The sequence below is a fragment of the Trichosurus vulpecula genome, chromosome 6 (genome assembly GCF_011100635.1).
Source record: "Trichosurus vulpecula isolate mTriVul1 chromosome 6, mTriVul1.pri, whole genome shotgun sequence".
Lineage (NCBI taxonomy): Eukaryota > Metazoa > Chordata > Mammalia > Diprotodontia > Phalangeridae > Trichosurus > Trichosurus vulpecula.
This window is the reverse complement of record NC_050578.1, coordinates 266871274-266895789: the sequence shown is the minus strand read 5'-3', so window position 1 is coordinate 266895789 and position 24516 is coordinate 266871274. Positions and strand designations below refer to the sequence as shown.

Here is a 24516-nt window from a genome sequence, read left to right as displayed (position 1 = left end):
CCATATCCTCTAATCTTATTTGGTAAACTTTGTGAAGTTGTTGATGTTTTCTTTCTATACATTAAATCAATTAATCATTCAGTAAGTATTTAGCAAGTGCCTGTAATATAAAGGGCACTATGCTTAGTGGTAGAGATTTTAAAAAGAAGTAAAAGGCAGTCTGTATGCTCAAGGAATTCATAATATGTATGGGAGAACAAGTAAATAAATATATACAAATAGGTCATTTATAGGATAACCAGGATGTAATTTCACAAAGGAATGCACTAGAAGAGGAGTTAGAATATACTTTATGAAGAATGTGGAATTTTAGTGTAAAATGAAAGCTGCACAAACATGTAGGTTGAGATTGAAAGGGACTACATTCTATGCATAAAGAACCAGCTAAAGAAAATATTGAAGCCAAGAGATGCAGTTTCTTATGCCTGAAATAGCAAGGAGACAATATCATGGACGAAAGAATACCATAGTGGGGAGGAAAATGGTATAAGACCAGAAGGACAGGAGAGGGCTTGTAAATGAAGGACTTTTATACTAGAAGATTTTGTATTTGGTCCTTGTCTTTATAGGTAGTGATTTGATTTTTTGGGTAGGAGAGGATATGGTTGGATCTGCACATTAGGAAATTCATTTTGTTGGCTGAATGGGAGATGGATTGGAGTTGGGAAGACAATTGAGGCAGGCAAATTCACCAATAGGCTACTGCAATAATTCTGTCATGATGTGATGAATACTTGTAAAAAGGTACTGACAGTGTTAGAGGGGAGAAGAGGATATATTTCAGAGATGTTATAAATGTAAAAACCAACCTCTTTGACAAGAAATTGAAAATGTATGAGTGAATGATAGGGAGTGAAGGATGACACCTAGGTCTGTGATTGTGTCTATATACCAGAAGAGTTTCACTGAATGCATTTCAAGTTGGAGAATTAGAGGTGGATTTGGTTGAGGCCCTGCCCATTTAATAATGCATTGTGAGTCATTATATTTTTAAACCTATTTAAACATATTTTATAATTTCCCTCAGCTGTTACTAATAAATGGATATATTTGCATAGGCACATTTGCTTTAATGGTGCCTTTCTTTAAAAAAAGAAAAGATCAAAGAATCTATCCTTGCAAATTGTATTACCCATCTGATTGTATAGGACATTGAGAAACTGGTTGCTGAAATGGAAATAAAGAGAAACACGGGGAAAAGGAAATGATCTCATAGAAAATTTTGACATAGATAAGGAAATTTCTACATAAAATGATATGCAAATTTGATTTTGGAAAATATATTTTAAAATTTTCTAAGAAGGTTAATTGATATGGACTGAAGTTCTATGCAAGCAGTCACCCCAGAACAGATAGGAAATTCTCAAGAACAAAATTGAGAACATACAGAGATTGAGCCAAGAAAATGGAGCAGAGAAAGCAACTGAGACTTCCCTAAATTTCCTTCCAGTTTGGTATGCTATATATGTATAATCATGTAAAACATTTCCATAGTACTCATAATTGTGAAAGAAGAAATAGACCAAAAGGGGGGAAAAAGCATGCAAAAAAGTAAGTGGAAATAGTATGCTTTGATCTGCATTTAGAGTCTGTCAGTTCTTTATCTACATGTGGATAGCATTTTCCATCATGAATCCGTTGTAATTGTGTTGGATTGTTTTATTGCTGAGAAGAGTGAAGTCATTTGTAGGTGATTGTCATACAATGTTACTGCTACTTTGCACAGTGTTTTCTCTGGTTATGCTCATAAAAACCCTACATTTATAATATAAATCCCACCTGGTCATAGTGTAATATTTTGTGATACATTCTTGTAATCTCCTTCCTAGAATTTTCTTTAAAATTTTTGCTTCAATATTCATTAAGGAAGTTGGTTTATAGCTTCCTTTCTCAGATTTTGCACTTCCTGTTTTAGGCACAAGCACAATATTTCTCTCATAAAAAGAATTTGTTAGGACTCCTTTGCCTATTTTTTCCAAATAATTTACAGATAATTGGAGCTATATATTGGTAAATATCTGTTAGAATTCCCTTGAGACTCTGTCTCATCTTGGGGATTTTTGCTTAGTAAGTTCATTAATGACTTGTTCAATATGTTTTCTAAGATAGAGTTATGTAAGTATTCCATTTCCTTTTCTATTAATCTGGACAATTACTATTTATGCAAATTTTCATCCATTTTACTTTGTTAGATTTATTGACATGTCATATTTTTTTCTTTAATTCTGTCTTCATTGGTGGTTAATTTACCCTTATCATTTTTGGTATTGGTAATTTTATTTTCTTCATTTTTTAATCAAATTAACCAATGGTTTGTCTGTTTTTTTCTTTCACAAAACTAGTTCCTTGCTTTATTAATTACTTCAATGGTTTTCTTACTTTCAACTTTATTAATTTCTCTTTAATATTTAGGATTTCTAATTTTGAGTTTAATTGTGATTTTAATGTTTTTTTCTAGGTGCTTTTTAGTTGCATGCCCAATTCATTGGTCTATTCTTTCACTATTTAATTTTAGAGATATACATTTTCCTGTAGTATTGTTTTGGTGGCATCTGTAACAGCAAGCACCTAAGCATACCCAGGATGGCCTGCTAGTACAGCTTCTTTAATCTGATTTTCTAGGAAAGACTGTTCAAATAGGGGTAACAATCCTACTTTTAATTACATTCACTAGTTCAGTGGAAGTGTCAACACCCAGTATGTCAGAGAAAATACAAGCAGAAAAATCAGCATAAAGAACAACTGACAGGGCTCTTAACTGCATGAACCAAAGCAATATTGCCATACACTTTACATACACTACTGGTTTGAAAGAGCTTTTACATTTGAGCACTCAAGGAGCTCTGAACATATGGCTACTCAGAATCTTGAACAGGGAATCAAAAGATCCCTCTCATAAGCAAACCCCCAAAGCAAAATACCAATTCAGAGTATATATACACTTCTCAGAGCCAGAAGGCATCACAACCCTTCTGTCTCAGTGCCTAGTCAACTTAGAAACAAAAAGTGTGAAAGCCTTCCTACAAGCAAGGCTCCCCTAAGCAAGCTTTCCTTAATGGGCTCCACATGAGGCCTATTAGTGGACAGGGAAGATCTTATACACCATTAACCTTGCAGCCTCCCATAAATTCTCAAGTGTTGTCTCATTGTTGTCATTCTTTTTGATGAAATTATTGCTTTTATGCTTTATTCTTTGACCCATTCATTCTTAAAAATCATTTAGTTTCCCATTAATTTTTGTTGAATGTGATTTTTATTGTAGAATGATCTGGAAAGCATGCATTTAATACTTCTTTTCTGCATTTGTTTCTGAGGTTTTATGCCTTAACATATGGTAAATTGTTGTATAGGTTCCATGTCCCGAGGAGAAAAGGGTATATTCCTTGTTATCCCCATTCAATTTTCTCCAGAAGTCTAACATTTCTAAATTCTGTAGTATTTTATTCCTCTCCTTAACTACTTTCTTGTTTATTTTTAGGCTGGGTTTATCTAGTTCTTAGAGGGGAAAGTTGGCATCCCCCAGGACTATAATTTACATTCTCTATTTTCTCCTCTAACTCAGTTTTTTCTTTAAGTAGTAAGCGCTATACAGTTTGGTGAATATTTGTTTATTTCATTATCCATGATACTATTTTGAAATATATAGTTTCCCTGATTATGTCTTTTAATTAGATCTGTTTTCTCTTTTGCTTTGTCTGAGATCGTGATTAACATCTCTGGGTTTTTATTTTATTTCAGCCAAATCATAATAGATTCTGCTCCAACCCTTCATCTTTACTTTGTGTGTCTCTCTGATTAAATTATGTGTCTTGCAAATAACATTTTAGGACTCTAGTTTTTAAACCATGCTGTTATCCATTTCCATTTTATGGGTGAAGTCATCTCATTCACATTCACATGTATATTTTCCCTCTCTCTTAATTTTTACCCTGTTTATCCTCCTTTCACTTTTCATGTTGTCCCTCCTCAAAAGTATTTTCCTTCTAAGTAGCTTCCACCCAATCTGCTCTCCCTTGTATCAAGACTACCTTCTGTTATCCCTAAACTTTTCTCCTAATATCCTGCAGGATAGCATCTCTATAACCAAACCAGTTTGTATAAGATTCCTTCTCTGAACCACTTCTGATGCAAATGAGGTTCAAGCTCTACCTACCAGAAGCCCTTTTGGTCATGCTTCATTTACGTGAGATAATTTCTCAACTCTACCATTCCCTTCCCTCATCTCCCAGTGCATTCCTTTTTATCACCCCTTATTTTTTAATATCATCCTACCTTAGTCAATACACACTTGTACCCTCTGTATATGCCTACTTCTACGTTTTTATGAATAATAGTAAAGTTCTGAGGAGTTACATGTATCATCTTCCCACGTAGGAATACAGAAAGATCGCCCTTATTGAATCGCTTCCAATTTCTCTTTCCTGTTCACCTTTGGTTTTTGCTTTTCTTGCGTCTTGTATTTGAAAATTATATTTTGTATTCAGCTCTGGTCTTTTCATCAAGAATGCTTCATAATCTTCTTTTTCATTGAAGATCCATTTTTTATCCCTGAAGGATCATTCTTAGTTTAGCTGGGTAGGTTATTCTTGGCTGTACTTCTAGCTCCTTCACCCTCCAGATTATCACAAAAATACCCTCTGACCCACTAATACAGGAAATGCTAAGTCTTGTGTTATCTAAGTGTGACTCAACAAGTTTTGAAATATTAGTTTCTGGCTACTTGCAATATTTTCTCCTCGACATGGCAGTTGTGGAATTTGGCTACTATTCCTGAGAGCTTTCAATTTTATATCTTTTTCAAGAGGTGATCAAGAGATTAATTTTTATTTTACACTTTAGTTATAAGATATCAGGGCAGGTTTCTTTGATAATTTCTTGAAATGTAATGTTTGGGCTCTTTTTTTGGGGTCATGGCTTTAGTTAGTCCAGTAATTGTTAAATTATCTCTCTTAGATTTATTTTTCAGTCCTTTCTTTTTCAACCTCTCACCCAGAAGATATTTCATGTTTTCTTCTATTTTTATCATCCTTTAGATTTAAGTTTTATTTTTTATTGTTGACATCTCATGGAATCACTAGCTTACTTTTGTCCAGTTCTAATTTTTAAGACATAGTTTCCTTCATTGTACTTTTGTACCTTGTTTCCATTTGGCCAATTCTTCTTTTAAGGAGTTGTTTTTACCTTTAGTGAAATTTTGTAGCTTTTTTTTTCCATGTGGCCATTTCTACTTTTTTTTTTACCATTTGACTTCTGTTTTAAGGCATTATTTTCTTCAACATTTTTGCCTTCTTTACCAAACTGTTGATCCTTTTTTCCATTATTTTCTCATGTCACTCTGATTTCTTTTTGCCAATTTTTCCTTTCTTTAATTTGACTTTTAACATCCATTGTGGCTCTTCTATGTATTTTGTTTGACTCTGAGACAAATTCACATTTTTCTTTGAGGCCTTCGATTGAGCTCTTTTAAATTTTTTTTCTTTTGAGATTTTGTCGAACTTTACCCTTTCATCCAAGTAACTTTCTAGATTCCTGTACCTTCTTCATCATTTTCTCCTTTTCAAGTCTATTTCTTTACTTTTTACCTTATTTTAAATTCTGGGTCAAAGCAGCACTACTTTAGGATGTTTTTATGTTTTTATGTGTTCTGCTGTTTTCACAGCTAGTTCCAGGAGTCTGTTAGGTTTTGATTCTTCCAAGGTGATATGATCTAAGGAGGGGTCTGGTCACTACTCTGCCTGTGCTCTTGTCTGTGATCAACCACAACATTCTTTTCTCCCCTGGAACTTTGACCAAGATCACTGCTCCCCTGTACCACAAGAACAAATGTGCTTGTGCTCCTATTTTGATGGATGAAGGAACAAAGTCCTGCACTCATTGCTGGCAAAGGACCTCCTATAAACTCCTTGTGATCAGTTATCTGACCCAATTGTCTACTAGCTGAGAGCTCAGGTAGTTGCAGCCTGTGATGCAACCAACCTTAAGGCCTGCTACTGGTTTGCTGTACTATGTTTCACTCTCACACTGGTGAGACAGGTCATTCCTGCCAATCTTCTAAGTTGTTTTACACTGGAAAATCATTTTGCCCTGACTTCTATTGTTCTTGCCCTCCAGAATTCATTTTTAGGCACTGTTTTAAAGTTGTTTGGAGGGGACTTTGAGAGACTTCAGGTGAGTCCCTGTTTTTACTTTACCATTTTGGCTTCTAAAGTGGCTACAGATTTTTCAACATAACTTAGAAGACCAGACATTATTGATACTTAGAAGAAATTTGTGATTTATCTGGGGAATAATTAGGAGAATTCTGAAATACCATTGTATAAGATAAATGATTCCATCCTGAACTCATTTTCCCTTTTTGGCTTATAATTTCATAGCAAGAAGGAAAAAAAAGAGTTAAAACTCCTAAGGAGAGGAACAACACATGCAAGCATGCATTCAGAGCTTGTTGAAGTCTAATTAATGCTGATGATATTTCCATAAATCTTTCTTTCTCTAAAGAGTAACAAACTTCTTTCATTTCATTTAGCTCCACCATTTCCTGAAGTGCATCAACCCTGTCAGTAATATCAGTGATGAGACATGTGGGGATAGAAGCAGGATGGCTATTGAGACATATGATATCCTGAATTTTAATTATATTCCTGGTCGAATGGACACATTGGTGAAAGTTGGGAAAGTGACCCCTGAGTTGCCTAATGGCCAGGGATTCAGGATTAATGAAGAAGACATTGAATGGCCAGAAGATTTTGCTCAGGTAAGGGACCCATGAACAATATGAGTGATGTAAATCAGCCTTTTAGAAGTCTTGAGTCTAGACCGTGGATACTCTTGTATCTTCATTTGCTCCAAGGAGCTCAGCATAGAAAACAGCAATAGCTATGACATGGTGGCAACATCTAATTACTCTTCACTTTTCGTCCAAGTGGGAGAGATTTTTGATTTCCTTTCTTCAGTACCACTTTCAAGTTCCTTGCAAGTAAGCTATATAATGATCAGGATTCTCCAAATCACAAGGAAGTCAGAATGTCTCACAATTTGTAGGCAAGCTTCTGGAACAAGAATAGAGTGGAGAGTGGAGAATGCTTCTCCTAAAAGCAAACTGTGGCGAAAGGCTACCTGACACATCTAATCCTACTACCACAGAATCTTTTCATCTCCTGAGTTTGTTTTCCCAAGAATTTCAGTGCTTTCAGGTTTTCTTATTTTAATATTGTGAGCTTATCCTGTGCTATCTTAAAATGTAAGTATGATTTTCATCCTATTAAAATCAATCAATCAAATCATCTAATTCTTATTCAGACTTAGTCCACTCCCTCTATTTCATCAGTTCATTGCAGTTAAAATCCTCTATTTTCATGACTGGCTGAATCACTCATGGTGGCTAATTAAAATACAAAGAATTGGAATGGATAGATGGGATTATTTTTTTAAGTCAGAAATATTTCCCATTATGTGATCAATGAATAACCCTGGTATTGCTTGACCTGCAAGAATGCAACTTAGAGATAAACCAGTGTCAGGTACTTAAGGAAGAAAAATGTTCTGAGAATAGATTACAATTTAAAAAAAAATCAGTGAACTTGATTATACCCAGTAAAGAATGTGAGCAGTTTCATAAGTTGAAAAATAGATAATCTAGAGTAGAAAAGGAAGATATTAAAGAAAGGCTCTATGTTGAGAAATATGCCATGATTGCCCTTGAAGAAATCCTAATATCTTTTTCTAAACATTTCAATAGATGAGAATTGAGCTTCCTACTTTCTTAGAGAACATATCTTTTAGCAGACATTCTTACCAAGATATTCTTTCCCCTTCCTTGGTATGCTCAGACCCCTAGTTCCGTTTGCAGTGTGAGCTGTGTCCCTGGATTCAGGAAGACAGCCCGTGAGAATGAGCCCATCTGCTGCTTTGATTGTACTCCATGCCCTGATGGAAAGATTTCCAACCAGACTGGTGAGTGCCTAAAGAGAAAAGCTCCTTCTCCCCAAATAGAGTAAGACAATGGACTAGTACGTTTTTTTTATTTGTTTTTTAGGAATCTTACACATTGTGCACTTTTCCTGCCCCTGTTATTTTCTTAATAATAAAAACAAACTGCACTCAATCACTTTTATGAAGTGTTTTTGTGACACTACTCTGATATCATTGTGTTAGGGGAAATGGACATAGTGGAAACCCAAAATGACTCTTGCCCAAGAACAGCTTCCTATCTTTTCTGAAAGTTAAAAAAATGCACCAGTTCAATTACCTGTCATATTTTTTTCAAGCATACTCAATTTATTTCAGATACCAATAATCAATTACAGAAATATAGAACATTGACACCACCTTTATCGTCCCTTGACACATTATTAAGTTCAAAAGACCATGATGATTCTCTGGGAGAGAATCACAATCACCCTGGGTAAAAGCATTTATTAATGCCAATAACAAAGTTCTTGAACCTCCTTGGGTAATTCAAATCATGTCCCCTACTAGTAAAGGAGCCATGAGACCAGGTGCTAAATTCTTAGTGATCACCAAGGCTCATCTCCCCCTAGTGGCCAAAGGCAATTTTGTTTATTGTCCTATGTGACATACTCCAAGGCTCAAGCCTTGAAAAGGAAAAAAAGAAAATAGGTTATAGCAAAGTTAAAAGTATTTAAGTTTAAGTATGTATACGTGTAACAATTACTCTAATTCTTCAGGCACCCTGCTGATCAGGATGACTGGGTGATGACTGCTAGGACACAGACATGGAGAGCTTTGCAGGAGTTTGTTTTAAAAAAATGACTGCCTGATCATTTTATAAAATTTCTCAGCAAGGCAATGTTATGATTCTAAAAATATAATCAACTCAAAAAGATAATGGAATAATAAAGTTGGACTAAAGATCTTTCCAAGAACGGAGCTCTGCTCGGGAAGTGACAGAATCCTTTCCCTTGCACAATCATTTCAATTCTTAAGTGTGTCCACAAACTAGTGACATTTTTTTTTTGCTCAAGAAGTCTGAACTAATACATCAAAATAAGTGCTTTACCTACAGGTCTGACAGTAGGAGGCTACTGTAAGTACTCTAAATGCTACAGTCCCTACTCCAAACGTGTTTGGGAGGTCTTTTCATATTGCCTACCAAGTTAGTGTATAAGTACACAAATGATCAAGAAAAAAAGGAATTTTACCAAATTTGAATTCAAATAACTTTAGGCTGTTTCTGAAAAATCAAATGCATTCTTTTGAGGGGAATTTCCAAAATGGTTTGAGCAATGACAGCCATGAACTGATATCCAGCATCTCAAGGGATGGCCTTCATGTCTGGAGACTGCCTGGTCCAACTCCCTCATTTTAGATGAGCAAACAGGCTCAGAAAGGGGAAGGGTCTGGCCCAAGGTCCCATAGATTGTCACACCAGACTTCAGACCCAGGTCTCCTGACTCAAGATCCGGGTTTTTTCCACTTTTGGTCCAGACCTATGATTTGATCAGTGTAGGGAACTCTCCAGTGATGCCATCCCTTCAGCTTCTAGTCCTAGATGCCTGGGGGACTGAGAGGTTAAGAGATTTGTGCACATAGTTTGCTGTCAGACAGAACCCAATCTTTCTAATTCTAAAGGTAGCCCTTTAGATACCACATTGTCTCTTCTATCTGTTCACATCTCCCCAGGATAGACAGGTGGTTTTTGGAATCCACTTTCAAAACTCCTGATACGCCAATATGGATGCTTCACTATCAGTGGTCAAGTTAAAGCCTATTTTAGGTGGTTTCAATAATGTAAACACAATAGTCTTGATGCGTTAAAAAAAATCACATTACTTAACAGACATACCTCATATACTACAGCTTAGAGAAGTAATGTAGGTCATTACTTAATGTTTTTTTTTCCTCTGTAAGTGTCAACCAGTGACCCATGTTTATTGATTAATAATAATTGTGTGAAACAAATATGAAAAATTCTCTTTTTACAAGATTCATAATGAAAGAGCAGAGTCTTGGCTAAAATTCTTACAATGTTAAGTATTTATACTGTCTTTATTCCAACAAGTTTGTTAACTTAGTGTTATCTGGTTCCTTTCAGTTGACCAGAATTTTATCCAATAAACCTCTATGATCTATGCTTTTGCGTTTTGTAAAAAGATAAATTTATTTTTGCATTCATTTTAATCCATTCCCTTTGCCCCTTCCATTGAATAAAAAATTGCAATAAAAATACCCTCATCATAAACATGCTGAGTCCAGCAAGACAAATGCCCACATTGGCTATGCCAATGCATTTAAAGTTCATTATTTCTCTTACAACAGATGAGTGGAAAGTCACATCTTCAATCTTTTGGACTCTTGGTTTATCAATGAATTGATCAGTCCTGAAGTTTTCCAGAGCTGTTTTTCTCAATGTTGCAATAGAAATGGTTCTACTTCTGCTCACTTCTCTTTGCATTACTTCAAAGGTTTTCCCAGTTTTCTCAGAAACTGTCCATTTTGTCCTTTCTTCTGACACAGTAATTCCATTACATCAATACACCTTCATCTGTATAGCCATTCCCCAACAGAATACCTCCATAGATTCTGATTTGGGGCTACGACAAAAAGAACTGCTCCATTTTTGTACATATAGGTCCTTCTTCTCTGTTTTTGATCTCTTTATGGTATAGGTCTACTGGGGTAACTGGGTCAAAGGGCATGTATGCAGTCTGGTAACTTTCCAGTGTAGCTGCACCATTACTAAGCTCTCTGCAATGCACTAATGTGCTTGTTTTCTCATAGCCCTTTTAACATCTGTCATTTTGTTCATCATTTGTGCCAGTCTGAAGAGTGTGACGTAGGACCTCAGCTGTTTTAATTTGCATTTCTCCATTAGTAATTTAAGATATTTTCTTTCATATGATTATTTTCATATATTTGATCATTCATCTATTGGGTAATGAATCCTAGTCTTAAAGTAACTATCATATAGCACATTAATAAGACATCCTATATATTTTATCTCATTTGATCTTCACAACAACCTTGCAAGGTACATGCTACTACTTTCCCCATTTTACAGATAAGGAAACTGAAGTAGAGGTGAAGTAACTTGCCCAGGGTCACACAGCTAGAATGTCAGAGACTGGATTTGAACTCAGGTCTTCCTGACTCCAGGTCCAATGTTCTGTGCACTGTAGCATCCCCTACAATTTTGAATCAGTTCCATATATGCCTTGAATATGAGACTTTTTACCAGAAAAACCTGCTCAAAATTTCTCCCCCACTTTCATACTTTCCTTCTAACTTAATATCTGATTTCTTTGTACAAAAATTGTTTAATTTTATATAATCAAATTTGTCCATTTTATCTTCTGTGACCCACTCAGTCACTTGTTTATGAATTCTTCCTCTATCTACATGTCCAACATCTAATTTCTTCCTTCCTCCTCTTATTATGTGATCTTAAATATAGGCCACATATCACATTGGAGCTCATCAGGGCATATATTGTCCTGATATGTGATTAAAATCGTCCTTTTTCCTTTCTTTTCTTCTCTGCTGGCCCAAATTTCCTATTTTTGGTCATATTCCTCTAACTAACTCAATTAAGGAACTCATTGAGTAAGGAACTGTATGAGGAGGCAGGATGGGGTAAGAATCTTGGTCAACTGAGTAAGCAATGAGACCTGGTTTTTCAGATGATGACTGGCCAGCTCGGAGACTATCTGCAAATTGCTTGGCCTTAAGACAGTTTCCTCAACTATAAATTGGTGATAATATTCCAGACACAATTTTCCTCACAGGGTTGTAGTAAGGAGAATGTTTTGCAAACTTTAAAGTGCCATAGAAATAAAAGCCATTATTCTAAGTCATTAAGCTGCAATGTCATCAGTGAAAAGATGAGGTACAAATCAAAATTTCAGTCTGGTGCAGCCCCACCATTCTCCAGGGGAGGAATCCGAGTCCAGGATCATACAGTCCAGGGCAGAGCTCAGACTGGACCAATGTCTCCCAACTTTCTGCAGTGCTTCTCTCCCTGGATGTGCCTGACGATAGTCTTTACAGGTTACACTTCAGATCACATGTAATTTTGAGAAGGATTTTCAGAAAATATTTTAATACAAAATTGTTTGTAAACTATTAACAATATTTTGGCTGGAGAATTGTTCACATCATTCCACTTGACCCCGCTGGCACAGTGAGAGAAACTGTGTGAAGTTTTGGCATCTCCTTCCCTCTTTAAAACCAAGAGCTCCATACTAATTCTTCAGTGAAAAGTTCATTGGTGATTAAAGGCATTCTCTTCTTTGAAGGAGTTTCCTGACTGAGTTTTCCTGATCCCCAAATAGAAAAATTGTACTCAGAAATAACATAAGGGATCTCCCAACTCAATCTTGGCCTGGTTCTTGAATATTCAATGAGGAACAGGAATAGTCCCAATAATCATATAATTCACCGTGTCTTAACTTTTAGGGGGCAGAGGAATCAGAAATATAGTATGCATTTTTCACCATGTGGATCCCTCAGATAATTCCTGAAAGGTGACTAGATGGTGTAGTGGAAGAAATGGTTTTGTCTCTGGTGGCTGTAGCAGAGCAAATGAAGAACAGGGGTATGCCATTGCGTTAGTTAAGCAATGCCTGCACCAGGAAACTTAGACAGCACAAGCAGCAGTTTGTGTCCCATTGAGTGGGGCTGGCTACCTTCGTCTGGATCCTCTGAACTCTCTGATTCAGTGCAGTCCAAATGCCTGTTTTTGACTATGGCCTTGCCTTTTGTCTGCAGACCTGCCATCCCTGCAGTATATTCTCGGGTAAGCAGAGCAATATTTTGACACTGTGCAGAACTGAAGTGAACAATATGAGTAGGGGCCAGCATTCGAATAAGGTCAATGAGACGCAAAAGTCCAGCACTCAGCACCTTCATGGAGGCAAGATGGGGCTTATATACAGAAAGATTGTGGGAGGGATTGAGGGGTAGTCAAGTAGTCTGGGCTAACTAGAGGAGGGGTTTAGGGTGGGTCTTGAGGAGGGGTCTAAAGAGGATCTTTATGGGACTGGGATGACTAGAGGTCAAGACTCTAGGAAAAAGAGAATGGGATTTTGATGAGATCAAAGGTGGGAAGCAGCTGGACAACACAAGGCTAGACCAGATAAATAAATCCCTCTGTGTCAAGACTGTACATTTTCTACATAAATAAGTGACACTATGACAACAGCTTTTGTAGAAAATCTACTAAGAGATAATCATATGGTTTTAGATTTTTTATTTTAATACTATTTAATAGGGATTGATTTTTCTAATGGTGAAACAACTTTGGATCACTGACAAAAATCCAACTTGGGTATGAGGGACAAGGATATTATTTAAAATCCATGTTGATTTATAAATAATAATAGTGTATTGGTCTTTTCCAGAGTTAGTTTTCCCTTGGTTTAAGTATTGGACTACATATGCTTCACAAAAGGAATCTACTAGGAGATTTCTCTATTTTCAAGAATTATTTGTGTAACAATGTTACTAATTGTTCTTCAGTTGTTCACAAAAAATTTTCCAATGATTATTTCAGAAGCATGAATTCCCATCCTTTGTAATTCCTTTATAAATAATTTTATCTTTTTCTGGATAGTCGATTATTTAAGATGTCTATTTCATCTTCTGTTGGAATATTTAATATTTTGGTTTGATTATGCTTTCATATCTTGCATGTTTACAGTTTTGGTTCAAATAATATAATTTTTCAAAATACATTCTGAGAATAATGTCCACTCTAGTATTAGTGTGATTTCATTGTTTCTATGCTTTTTGCTCATTTGAATATTTTACTCTTTTTTTATCAGATTAGTGAAATTCTTACCAATTTTATTACTCTTTACAAAAAACCACTTGGTACATTTATTTATCATTTCTGTAGGTTGTTTTCTTTTCAATTGATCAATTTCTCTTATATTTAATGTTTTAATATTATTTATGTTTGCTCATTTCTTAGCTGTTTTTTATTTTTATTTCACTAATCTTTTTTTTTCTTTTGTGAAGCTGTGTTAGTAAGAATATTGTTTTCCCTCAAGTAGTGCTTTAGCCTCATCTTAAAAAACTTGGAGTATTTTTTCAGGATTGTCACTTTGCATCACATAATTATTAACTGTTTCTATATTTTTATTTGACTTATTTGACATTTAGGATTTTATAGCTAAATCTTTATTTGATGTCATGTCTTTTATTTCTCATCCCCAAACTGTCTACACTATTGCTTTTGAATGATATGGTCTTTAAAAGACACTTATTTTTAAAAGTTTCATATTGTGCTAACAGATATTTCTTTAATAGTTCCATTTAGAAGACATCATAAGCCTTTAAGTTCTGATACTTCCTTACTTTCCTCAAATCCATATTTTGTTTCATTTATATTTAGATTTTATTTTAGTCTTCTTTAAAAATTATGGAGGAACATCTATATCTCCTAGAACTATTTTATTGTCTATTTTTCTAGTAGTTATTTTTTTCTTTTATTAATTTAGAGACTAAGGCATTTAGAGCACATATGTATAGTAATATCATTATTTCATACTCTGTGATTCTCTTCAAAATAAGGTAGTTTCCTTGTTTGTCCCTGTTTTCTTGTGAATGGTGTTTTTGTTATATCTGAAATCATGATTATAATCCGACTTTGTCAGAACTCATTTGATACATAGTAATTTTTTTTCCAGACTGTCATCGTGTGTACAATTTCATTTTTCAGATGTTTTTCTTTTATGCGAATGAACAATGTTTTATTTACCTATTGAATTTGACTCATTTTTCTTTTATGCTTCTTTTATGTTTTATTTTCCAATTGAATCTGACTTTTTTCCCATTTATGAGATTTTGAATTATATTTTTCTTCATTTTTATCTGTTATTTGCCTCCCCAAAACTAGGATACTCCCCATTTGTTTTTCCTTTTTAAACAAAGTACTTTGTCTCCAATATTTTAGCTTAAGGTAATTTAAGTCAATATCTGTTCTCTTCCTCTCACTCTCCTCTCCTCTCCTACTTGTGAAGGCTTTCATTGTTTTTTGTAATATTGCTTAATTTATTGGTTTCTTTTTCTTTATTTTATCTACTTATTTATTTCTTCCCCCTTTTATCTCTTAGTAAGTCAAGTAAAATATTCTCCTGTTTTGTAATTTTTATTGCTTGTTAGTTTTTAAATTATCTTGTCTATATTTTTAATGGAGTCTCAAATTCATTCCTTTTCTTCATTATTTATCTTCCCTTTCTGTGTTTTTTAGAATTTTTTTCTTTGATTCTTGGCTCTTTAACTTAACTTCATTAGTCTCTGTATTCCTCATGGAATCTTTAGATTTCAAGATATCTATTTTAGATTTTCCCTTTTAAATATTGTCTATGTTATTACCTTCTAAATCTTGTCTACAGACCCCCTTTCCTTGTGGTGCTTCATTGTTAGAAATGCCAGTTCCAGCAGCTGTATGGAGGGGATAAATATTGACATATGGTAGGGATTTTCTGATGTCCTTGACTCTGTAGTTAATTATGAACCTTCCTCATATTCAACAGTGTATAGCCTGACTCTGTCCCTCCGCATATACTGTACCTCACTTCAGAAGTCATCTGCCATCTCAATTATTTTTCACAAAGCCTTTTTGAAGATGCATCTGTGATATTAATGTGATTAATGATCTTGCCCACCCATGTAGTAGGCCTCAAGAGTAGCTAGTTTGGGAAAGACTTGTTAGGGGAGGCTTCTTTGTAGGAAGGCCCACACACTTTTGCTGATTTGGTTTGAAGCCCCAAGCCCACAGTCTTTTGCTGATTAGATATGAAGCCCTCAGGCCCTGTGTGTGTGTGTGTGTGTGTGTGTGTGTGTGTGTGCACGCACACACATGCATGCACATGCGTGTTAGTGTGTATTTATATATGTATGTATCCTGAGGGTAGCCATTAAGTTGAGACACCAAAAACTGGAAAAGCCACAGAGATGGAGAGAGAGAGAACTGGAATGGCTGACAGAGAATGTTGTGCCCTGTCCCCCCACCCAGTTTACCCTCCATCTTGCCCCAGCTGACCCCACTGTTTGTGCTCTCATCTCTACAGACTCCACTGTTTGTGTTCCCTTCTGCTCAGAAATAATCCTGTCCCAGCTTGTCCCACTGTTAGTGTTCCCATCTCCATGGAAATCGGCTTGTGGATTTTCCCTTTAAATAATCTGACCCTACCCCTGCTCAGGGCTATTCAATTTGAGTCTTTACTCTTAAAAGTCCAACAATTGAATGAATGTACATCAAAATTTATATCCAGATCTCGCTTGCTTTTTTTTTTTTTGGCACAACAAGAGTACAGCAAAGAGAAAGAGACAAAGAGGAGAGACACAGGAGTGGAGCCAAGGTGATGGCTGGAAAGCGGGGACTTGTGTGAGCTCTCCCACCACGTCCCTCCAAAAACCTATAAAAATGGCTCTGAACCAAAAAAAAAAAATAGCAGAGGAAAGCAGGGCTCTAGCACAGGACAACCTGGATGGTCGCTGGGTAAGATCTATCATGCATGGAGCTGGGAGCAGAGGGAGCAGAGCCCAGCGTATGCTTCGCCCAGACCAACCAGATCAGGAGCCAGGCAGAACAGGCCCTAGTGCCCTGAATCTGTGAGCTGTGGCAGTGAGCAGACTTCTCAACACAGAAACAACAGAGGCAATGGAGAACGTTACTGGGAAAAGCTGCAGGGGACAGAGTGAAGGAGTTGGCAGTTTGGCCACTGCCCCAGCAGCAGTGGGGGAGGTGCAGCTACAGAACTACAGCTGCAGTTCCTTCTGGCTCCAGGCCCACCTGGTGGGAGGAATTAAGTGGTGGATCAGAGCAGGACTTCAGGGCCTGCTTAAGACCTGAGTCTAGTCTGGTTTGGCAGTTCTTGGGGGAGGAGGAGTGCTGGTGTGGCAGAGCTGGATGTACAGAAATAGCTCTGAAAACAATAGCACATCTCCTCAAGCTTGGAACAAAGTACTCTGTACTCTACAATCAGTCATACCCCAATGAAAAACTCAAGGGTCAAGTAGTTGGCTGGGAACATGACCAGGCAGCAAAAACGGACTCAGATTCAGATTCGGACTTTGGAATCTTTCTTTGGTGACAAAGAAGACCAAAACATACAGCCAGAAGAAGTCAACAAAGTCAAAGAGCCTACATTAAAAGCCTCCAAAAAAAACCATGAACTGGTCTCAGGCCACGGAAGAGATCAAAAAGGATTTGGAAAAGCAAGTCAGAGAAGTAGAGGAAAAACTGGGAAGAGAAATGAGAGTAGTGTGAGAAAACCACGAAAAACAAGTCAATGACTTCCTAAATAAGACACAAAAATATACTGAAGAAAACAACACCTTAAAAAATAGACTAACTCAAATGGCAAAAGAGCGCCAAAAAGCCAATGAGGAGAAGCATTCCTTGAAAGGCAGAATTAGCCAAATGGAAAAGGTGGTCCAAATGGCCACTGAAGAAAATACTACCTTAAAAATTAGATTGGAGTGCATCCTGGGGCAGAGCCAAGATGGCCACATGAAGGCAGCGCTTTACCAGAGCTCTCTCACAAGGTCTGTCAGATTCCTATAAAAAAGTGAATTTGAGCAGATTTGAGAGAGTCAGAAACAGAGAGCAGTCTGAGAGGGGCAGATTTCCAAGCTGGGAGAGTCTGAAAGGCCTAAGGCATGAATTTGTAGGCTTGGAGAGGGCTCGGCCCAGAGCTGCTCCAGACCAAAGCGGAAGAGGCTGGCCAGGAAATCCATGTGGGAGACAGGCTGGTAGAAAGCTGGGTGCCCGAAACCGGCAGAGATCCCCCGGCCACCCAACACAGGACAGCAGTCTGTGGAAGCCACGAGAGGCAACACAACGTCACCAGCCGGGAAAAAATTGACCCTGGAGGCTTGCAGCCCGAAGGAATGAAAAGCGGATTCTGGAACTCCCGGGAGACATAATGACCAGGTAAATGGTTCTAGTCCCTCCCCCCCTCACCCAGAGAATTCCTTGGGGAAAAAATAAAGGACACTGGAACAGAGGAGAAAGAAGTGGAGCTTCACTGGCCAAATAGTAGAAGTTCATTAGTCCCAGAGGGGCGGAATCGGCAAGGGTCAACACCAGATGCCCAGAGGTAATCTTGCTCCCCCAGGGGAAGTACCAGACATCAACTCAAACAGCAAACAGCTGAAACCATTGCTAAAGAGCAACAGCGCTGGAGAGCACCCATAGGGAGTGACATGACAGGGAGCCAGACCCCTCCCCCACACCTCAGGAAACTGAAGGCTATAATTCTAGACTCTCAATCCCCAGAATAAGAAAGCTGGGACAGAGAGCCTTAAGCCCCAAAGGCAGAAATTTGTTGTAAAGTCAGGAAAAGGCAAACCAACAAACATGAAGAAGAACACAAAAAAACCGAGGACAATAGATTCTTTTTATGGAGACAGGCAGGATCAAAATACCAATTTGGAAGAGGACAGTAGTGACACTATAGATCCATCTGATACCTCAAAAGATAATATGAACTAGTCTCCAGCCCATAAAGCATTACTGGAAGAGCTAAAGGAGGATTTTAAGTTAGGGAGGTAAAACAAAACATGGAAAAAATGGAAAAATCCCTAAAGAATAAGATTGGTGAAATGGCCACGGAGATTCAGAATCTAAATAGAGAAAATGACACCCTGAGAGGTAAAATCAACTGATTGGAAAAGGAGACTCAAAAGCAAAATGAAAACACTAACTCATTAAAAATTAGAGTTGAGCAAGTGGAAGTTAATGAATCCATGAGGCACCAAGAAGTAGTAAAACAAAATGTTAAGAACGAAAAAATAGAAAAAAATGTGAAATATCTGATTGGAAAACAACTGACCTGGAAAATAGATCCAGGAGAGACAACTTAAGAGTTATTGGTCTACCAGAAATCCACGATGAAAAAAGGAGCCTTGACAGTATCTTCAAAGAAATTATCAAAGACAACTGCCCAGAGGTCCTAGAACCAGAGGGCAAAACAGTCATTGAAAGAACTCACCGATCACCCCCTAAAAGAGATCCCAAACTGAAAACACCAAGAAATATTATAGCCAAATTTCAGAACTATAAACTCAAGGAGAAAATACTGCAAGAAGCCAAAAAAGGGAAATTCACATATCGTGGAACTACAATCAGGATCACGCAGGATCTCTCAGTTTCCACATTAAAAGACAGGAGAAATTGGAATATGATATTCTGAAGGGCAAAGGAGCTGGGACTACAACCAAGGATCAACTACCCAGCAAAACTAAGCATAATTTTTCAGGCAAGGCGATGGACATTCAATGAAGTAAGGGAATTCCAGACCTTCCTGATGAAAAGGCCAGAACTCAATGGAAAATTTGATCTCCAAATACAAAACTCAAGAGAGACATAAAAAGGTAACCAGGGGGGAAAACCCCACAATACTTATTAACCAATAAGGGCAGGTTGTTTACATCTTTATGTGGGATTATATCATCTTATGTATGTTTTATATATATATACCTGTGGTATATGAAGGTAATGGAATGCTATTGTGCCATAAGAAATGGGTATGATATGGACTTCGTAACAACCTGGAAAAACCTACATGACATAATACTGAGTGAGCGGAGCAGAGCCAAGAGAACTTTGTACACAACCACAGATATATGGATTCCATGAGGACCAACCCTGACAGACTTTGCTCTTCTCAGCAACACAAGGTGCAAGGACAACTCCAAGGGACTCATAATGGAGAATGCTATCTACATCCAGAGAAAGAACTGTGAAATTTGAATGCAGATTGAGGCACACTACATGCTCGCCTATTTTTCTTCTCTTTTGTTTTTGTTTTTGGTTTTTTTTTTTTCGTTCTGTTTCTTCTTTCTCATGATTCATTCCGTTGGTCATAATTCTTCTCCACAACTTGACTAGTGTATAAATTAATTCTATGCGAAGGTATACATGGTCGTTATATGAGATTCCATGCCATCTTGGGGATGGAGGGGGTAGGGAGGGGAGAAAATCCAGAACTCAAAATTATGTAGAACCATGTGTTGTAAACTGAAAATGAAAATAAAAATAAAAAAAAGAAAATAAAAAGAAAAAATTAGATTGGAGCAAGTGGAAGCTCATGATTTTATGGGAAATCAAGATATTATAAAACAGAATCAAAAGAATGAGAAAGTGGAAGACAATGTGAAATATCTCATTGGAAAAACCACTGACATGGAAAATAGATCCAGGAGAGATAATTTAAAAATTACTTGGCTACATGAAAGCCGTGATCAAAAAAAGGGCCTAGATATCATCTTTCAAAAAATTTTCAAGAACTGCCCTGATAATCTAGAGCCAGAGGTTAAAATAGAAATTGAAAGAATTCACTGATGGCCTCCTCAAAAAGATTCCAAAAAGAAAACTCTTAGGAATAGTGTCGCCAAATTCCAGAGCTCCCTGATCAAGGATAAAATACCACAAGCAGTCAGAAAGAAACAATTTGAATATTGTGGAAACATAATCAGAATAACACAAGATTTGGCAGCTTCTACTTAAAGGATCGAAGGGCTTGGAATACAATATTCTGGAGGTCAATTGAGTTAGGATTAAAACCAAGAATCACCTACCCAGCAAAACTGGGTATCATGCTCCAAGGCAAAATAGGGATTTTCAATAAAATAAAGGACTTTCAAGCTTTCTCAGTGAAAAAATCAGAGCTGAATACAAAAATTTGACTTTCAAACACAAGAATCAAGAGAAGCATTGGAAGGTAAACAAGAAAGAGAAATCACAAGGGACTTACTAAAGTTGAAATGTTTTGTTTACATTCCTGCATGGAAAGATGATGTGTATGATTCATGAGACCTCAGTATTACGGTAGCTGAAGGGAATATACACGTGTGTGTGTGTGTGTGTGTGTGTGTGTGTGTGTGTGTGTTGAATATGAAGGGATGATATCTAAAAAAATTGAGCAAATTAAGGGATGAGAGAGGAATACATTTAGAGATGGAGAAAGGGAGAGACAGAATGGGGTAAATAATCTCGCATAAAAGTGGCAAGAAAAAGCAGTTCTGTAGGAAGGGAAGAGGGAGCAGGTGAGAGGGAATGAGTGTATCTTGCTCTCATCGAATTGACATGACAAGGGAATAACATACACACTCAGTTGGGTTTCTTACCCCACAGGAAAGAAGCAGGAAAAAGATTTAAAAAAAGGCAGATGACAGAAGGGAGAGAAGATGTGGGAGGATGTAATCAAAAACAAACACTTTCGAAAAGGGACAGGGTCAAGGGAGAAAATTCAATAAAGGGGGATAAGTTAGGAAGGAGTAAAATCTAGTTAGTCTTTCACAACATGAGTACTGTGGAAGGGTTATACATGTTGATACGCATGTGGCCTATGCTGAATTGCTTGCCTTCTTAGAGAGGGTGGATGGGGAGGGAAGAGGGCAGAGTATTTGCAACTCCAAGTTTTAAAAACAGATGTTCAAAAACAAAAAAAAAGTTTTTGCATGCAAGTAAGAAATAAGATACACATGCAATGGGGCATAGAAATTTATCTTGCCCAACAAGAAAGTGAGGGAAAAGGGGATGGGAGGGGAGTCGGTTGACCGAAGGAAGGGCTGACTGGGGAATGGGGCAACCAGAATATATGCCATCTTGAATTGGGTGGGAGGGTAGAAATGGAGAGAAAATTCATAATTCAAACTCTCGTGAAAATCAATGCTGAAAACTTAATATATTAAATAAATTTAAAAAAGAGGAGAGACAAACAGACTGAGAGACACAGAGAAAGAGACAGAGAGGACTGCAAGGGCTCTCAGAACTACAAGTTCTCAGAACTTTGGGGAAAAAGGATGCAGGCAAGCAGACAGTTAGAATTCATGAGTGAGTGTTTTAAGGGAAGGCCTTAACAGAGGGAAGTTTCAGGATGGCTTACATCCTTGCTGTGGTATTATGTTTTAATTTCCTTGCTGTTACATTGAAGTGGACTTACTGGCTTTGGGATACAACTGTTGCTATGTCAATTTGGAATTATTGGTTTTAGGATTTGATACTCTGGTGTCCGAATAACCATTTTACTTCTTTTGCTTTCTATATAGAGAGTCTCTTGTATTTTGTAATTCCAAACTATGCAGGTAGATTCATGGTCACCATCGATATCATGAATCTTGCAGTACTGATATATCATCGTGAATTTTGCTTCCAGGGTTTTTGAGATAATCAAATGTCATAGTATATTTAAAGACATTTGGATACATTGAGGCACTATGCCAATTTCAGCTATTATTATCATCGGTAACTATATGCTACAAAACTGAATGTAAGCATTATAAAAGTAGCACTTTTGTCTTTTTTCCCCACTATTTCTAAAACCAAGTTCAGTGCCTGGCAAAAAACAAGAACTTGAGGACCACTTGCTGAAAAATTAATTACATTCATAGAAAGATTAAAAGTTATGTTGATTATAGAAAAGAAACTCATATTATGGGATATACTGAGATTCTCTCTCCCTCTCTCTCTCTCTTTCTCTCTCTCTCTCTCCCTCTCTCTCTCTCTCTCTCTCTCTCTCTCTCTCTCTCAATCTCTCTTTCTCTCTCTCCCTCCCTCCCTCTCTCTCTCTCTCTCCCTCTCTCTCTCTCTCTCTCTCTCTCTCTCTCTCTCTCTCTCTCTCTGTCTATCACTTTCCATAGATGCAGAAGGGTGTCTGAAATGCTCTGAAGATCAGTTCCCAAGCAGGGAGAGAGATCGATGTCTCTCCAAGAAAGTGATCTTCCTGGCCTTTGAAGAACCTCTTGGAATGACTCTAACCTGTACTGCTGTCTGCTTCTGCTTCCTCACTGCTCTGGTCCTTGGAGTCTTTGTGAAGCACAGAGACACTCCCATAGTCAAAGCCAATAACCGAGGTCTCAGCTACACTCTGCTCATCTCCCTCACCCTCTGCTTCCTCTGCTCCTTGCTCTTCATTGGTCGTCCTACCACAGCCACCTGCCTGCTGCGACAAACCACTTTTGCAATTGTGTTTACAGGTTCCATTGCATCCATTTTAGCAAAAACCATCACTGTGGTCCTGGCCTTCAAGGCCACTAAGCCAGGAAATAATCTGAGGAGGTACCTGGGTTCTACAGCATCTTTTTCTCTCATCTTTACTTGTATTCTAGTCCAAATGTGTCTCTGTGGCATCTGGCTTGGGACATATCCCCCATTCCTGGAGATGGATATACACTCTGAGCCTGGCTACATTGTCATTCAGTGTAATGAAGGCTCCATCCTTGCCTTCTACTGTGCCCTGGGCTATATGGGCTTTCTGGCCTTGGGGAGCTTCACAGCAGCTTTCTTGGCAAGGAATCTACCAGACATTTTCAATGAAGCCAAGTACCTGACCTTCAGCATGCTTGTATTCTGCAGTGTCTGGATATCCTTTCTGCCCACATATCAGAGTACCAAGGGCAAGGCCATGGTGGCTGTGGAAGTCTTTTCAATCTTGACCTCCAGTGTTGGGATTCTAACTTGCATCTTTGCTCCCAAGTGCTATGTGATCCTTCTGAGGGCAGACAGAAATACCCTGGAGATATTGAAAAGTAAAGCTAATTCCGGGGGATTAAGGTGTTCTCAGCCCACTTAGTCACAGAGGTACCTCCTGACCTCCTGTAGTCCTTTTTTAATGTTTTTTTGATTTATTTAGCATATTTAGTTTTCAGCATTGATTTTCACAACAGTTTGAATTACAAATTTTCTCCCCATTTCTATCCTCCCGCCCACTCCAAGATGGCGTATATTCTGGTTGCCCTGTTCCCCAATCAAACCTCCTTTCTCTCACCCTGATCCCCTCCCATCCCCTTTTCCCTTTCTTTCTTGTAGGGCAAGATAAATTTCTATGCCACATTGCCTGTGTATCTTATTTTCTAGTTGCATGCAAAAACATTTTTCTTTTGTTTTTGAACATCTGTTTTTAAAACTTTGAGTTCCAAATTCTCTCCCGTCTTCCCTTCCCACCCACCCTCCCTAAGAAGTGAAGCAATTCAACATAGGCCACATGCGTATCATTATGTATCACGGTTCCATAATACTCATGTTGTGAAAGACTCACTATATTTTGCTCCTTCCTAACCTAACCCCCTTTATTGAATTTTCTCCCTTGACCCTGTCCCCTTTCGAAAGTGTTTGTTTTTGATTACCTCCACCCCCATATTCCCTCCCTTCTATCATCCCCCCTTTTTTATCTTCTTCTTCCTCCTCTTTTCCTGTGGAGTAAGTTACCAAATTGAGTATATATGGTATTCTCTCCTCAGGTCAAATCTGATGGGAGTAAGATTCACTCATTCCCCCTCACCTGACTTCTCTTTGCTTCCTACAGAACTGCTTTTTCTTGCCACTTTTATGGGAGATAACTTACCCCATTCTATCTCTCCCTTTCTCCCTCTCTCAATATATTCCTCTCTCATCCCTTTTATTTCTTTTATATATCTTCCCTTCATCTTCAACTCACCCTGTACCCCCCCCCTCTCTCTCTCTCTCTCTCTCTCTCTCTCTCTCTCTCTCTCTCTCTCTCTCTTTCTATATATATATATATATATATATATATATATATATAT

The 24516-nt window shown here is 37.6% G+C and overlaps 1 protein-coding gene across 1 annotated transcript in view; it reads left to right on the top strand.

Annotated features, from left to right (window-relative positions):
* Positions 1-23546, top strand: part of LOC118855128 (vomeronasal type-2 receptor 26-like) — a 35056-nt gene extending 11510 nt beyond the window's left edge. The window contains exons 4-6 of the mRNA XM_036765235.1: positions 6527-6754; positions 7830-7953; positions 22615-23546. Of these exons, the coding sequence (XP_036621130.1) occupies positions 6527-6754; positions 7830-7953; positions 22615-23546 (1284 nt within the window). The remainder of the gene's footprint in view (positions 1-6526; positions 6755-7829; positions 7954-22614) is intronic.
* The last annotated feature ends 970 nt before the right edge of the window (positions 23547-24516 follow it).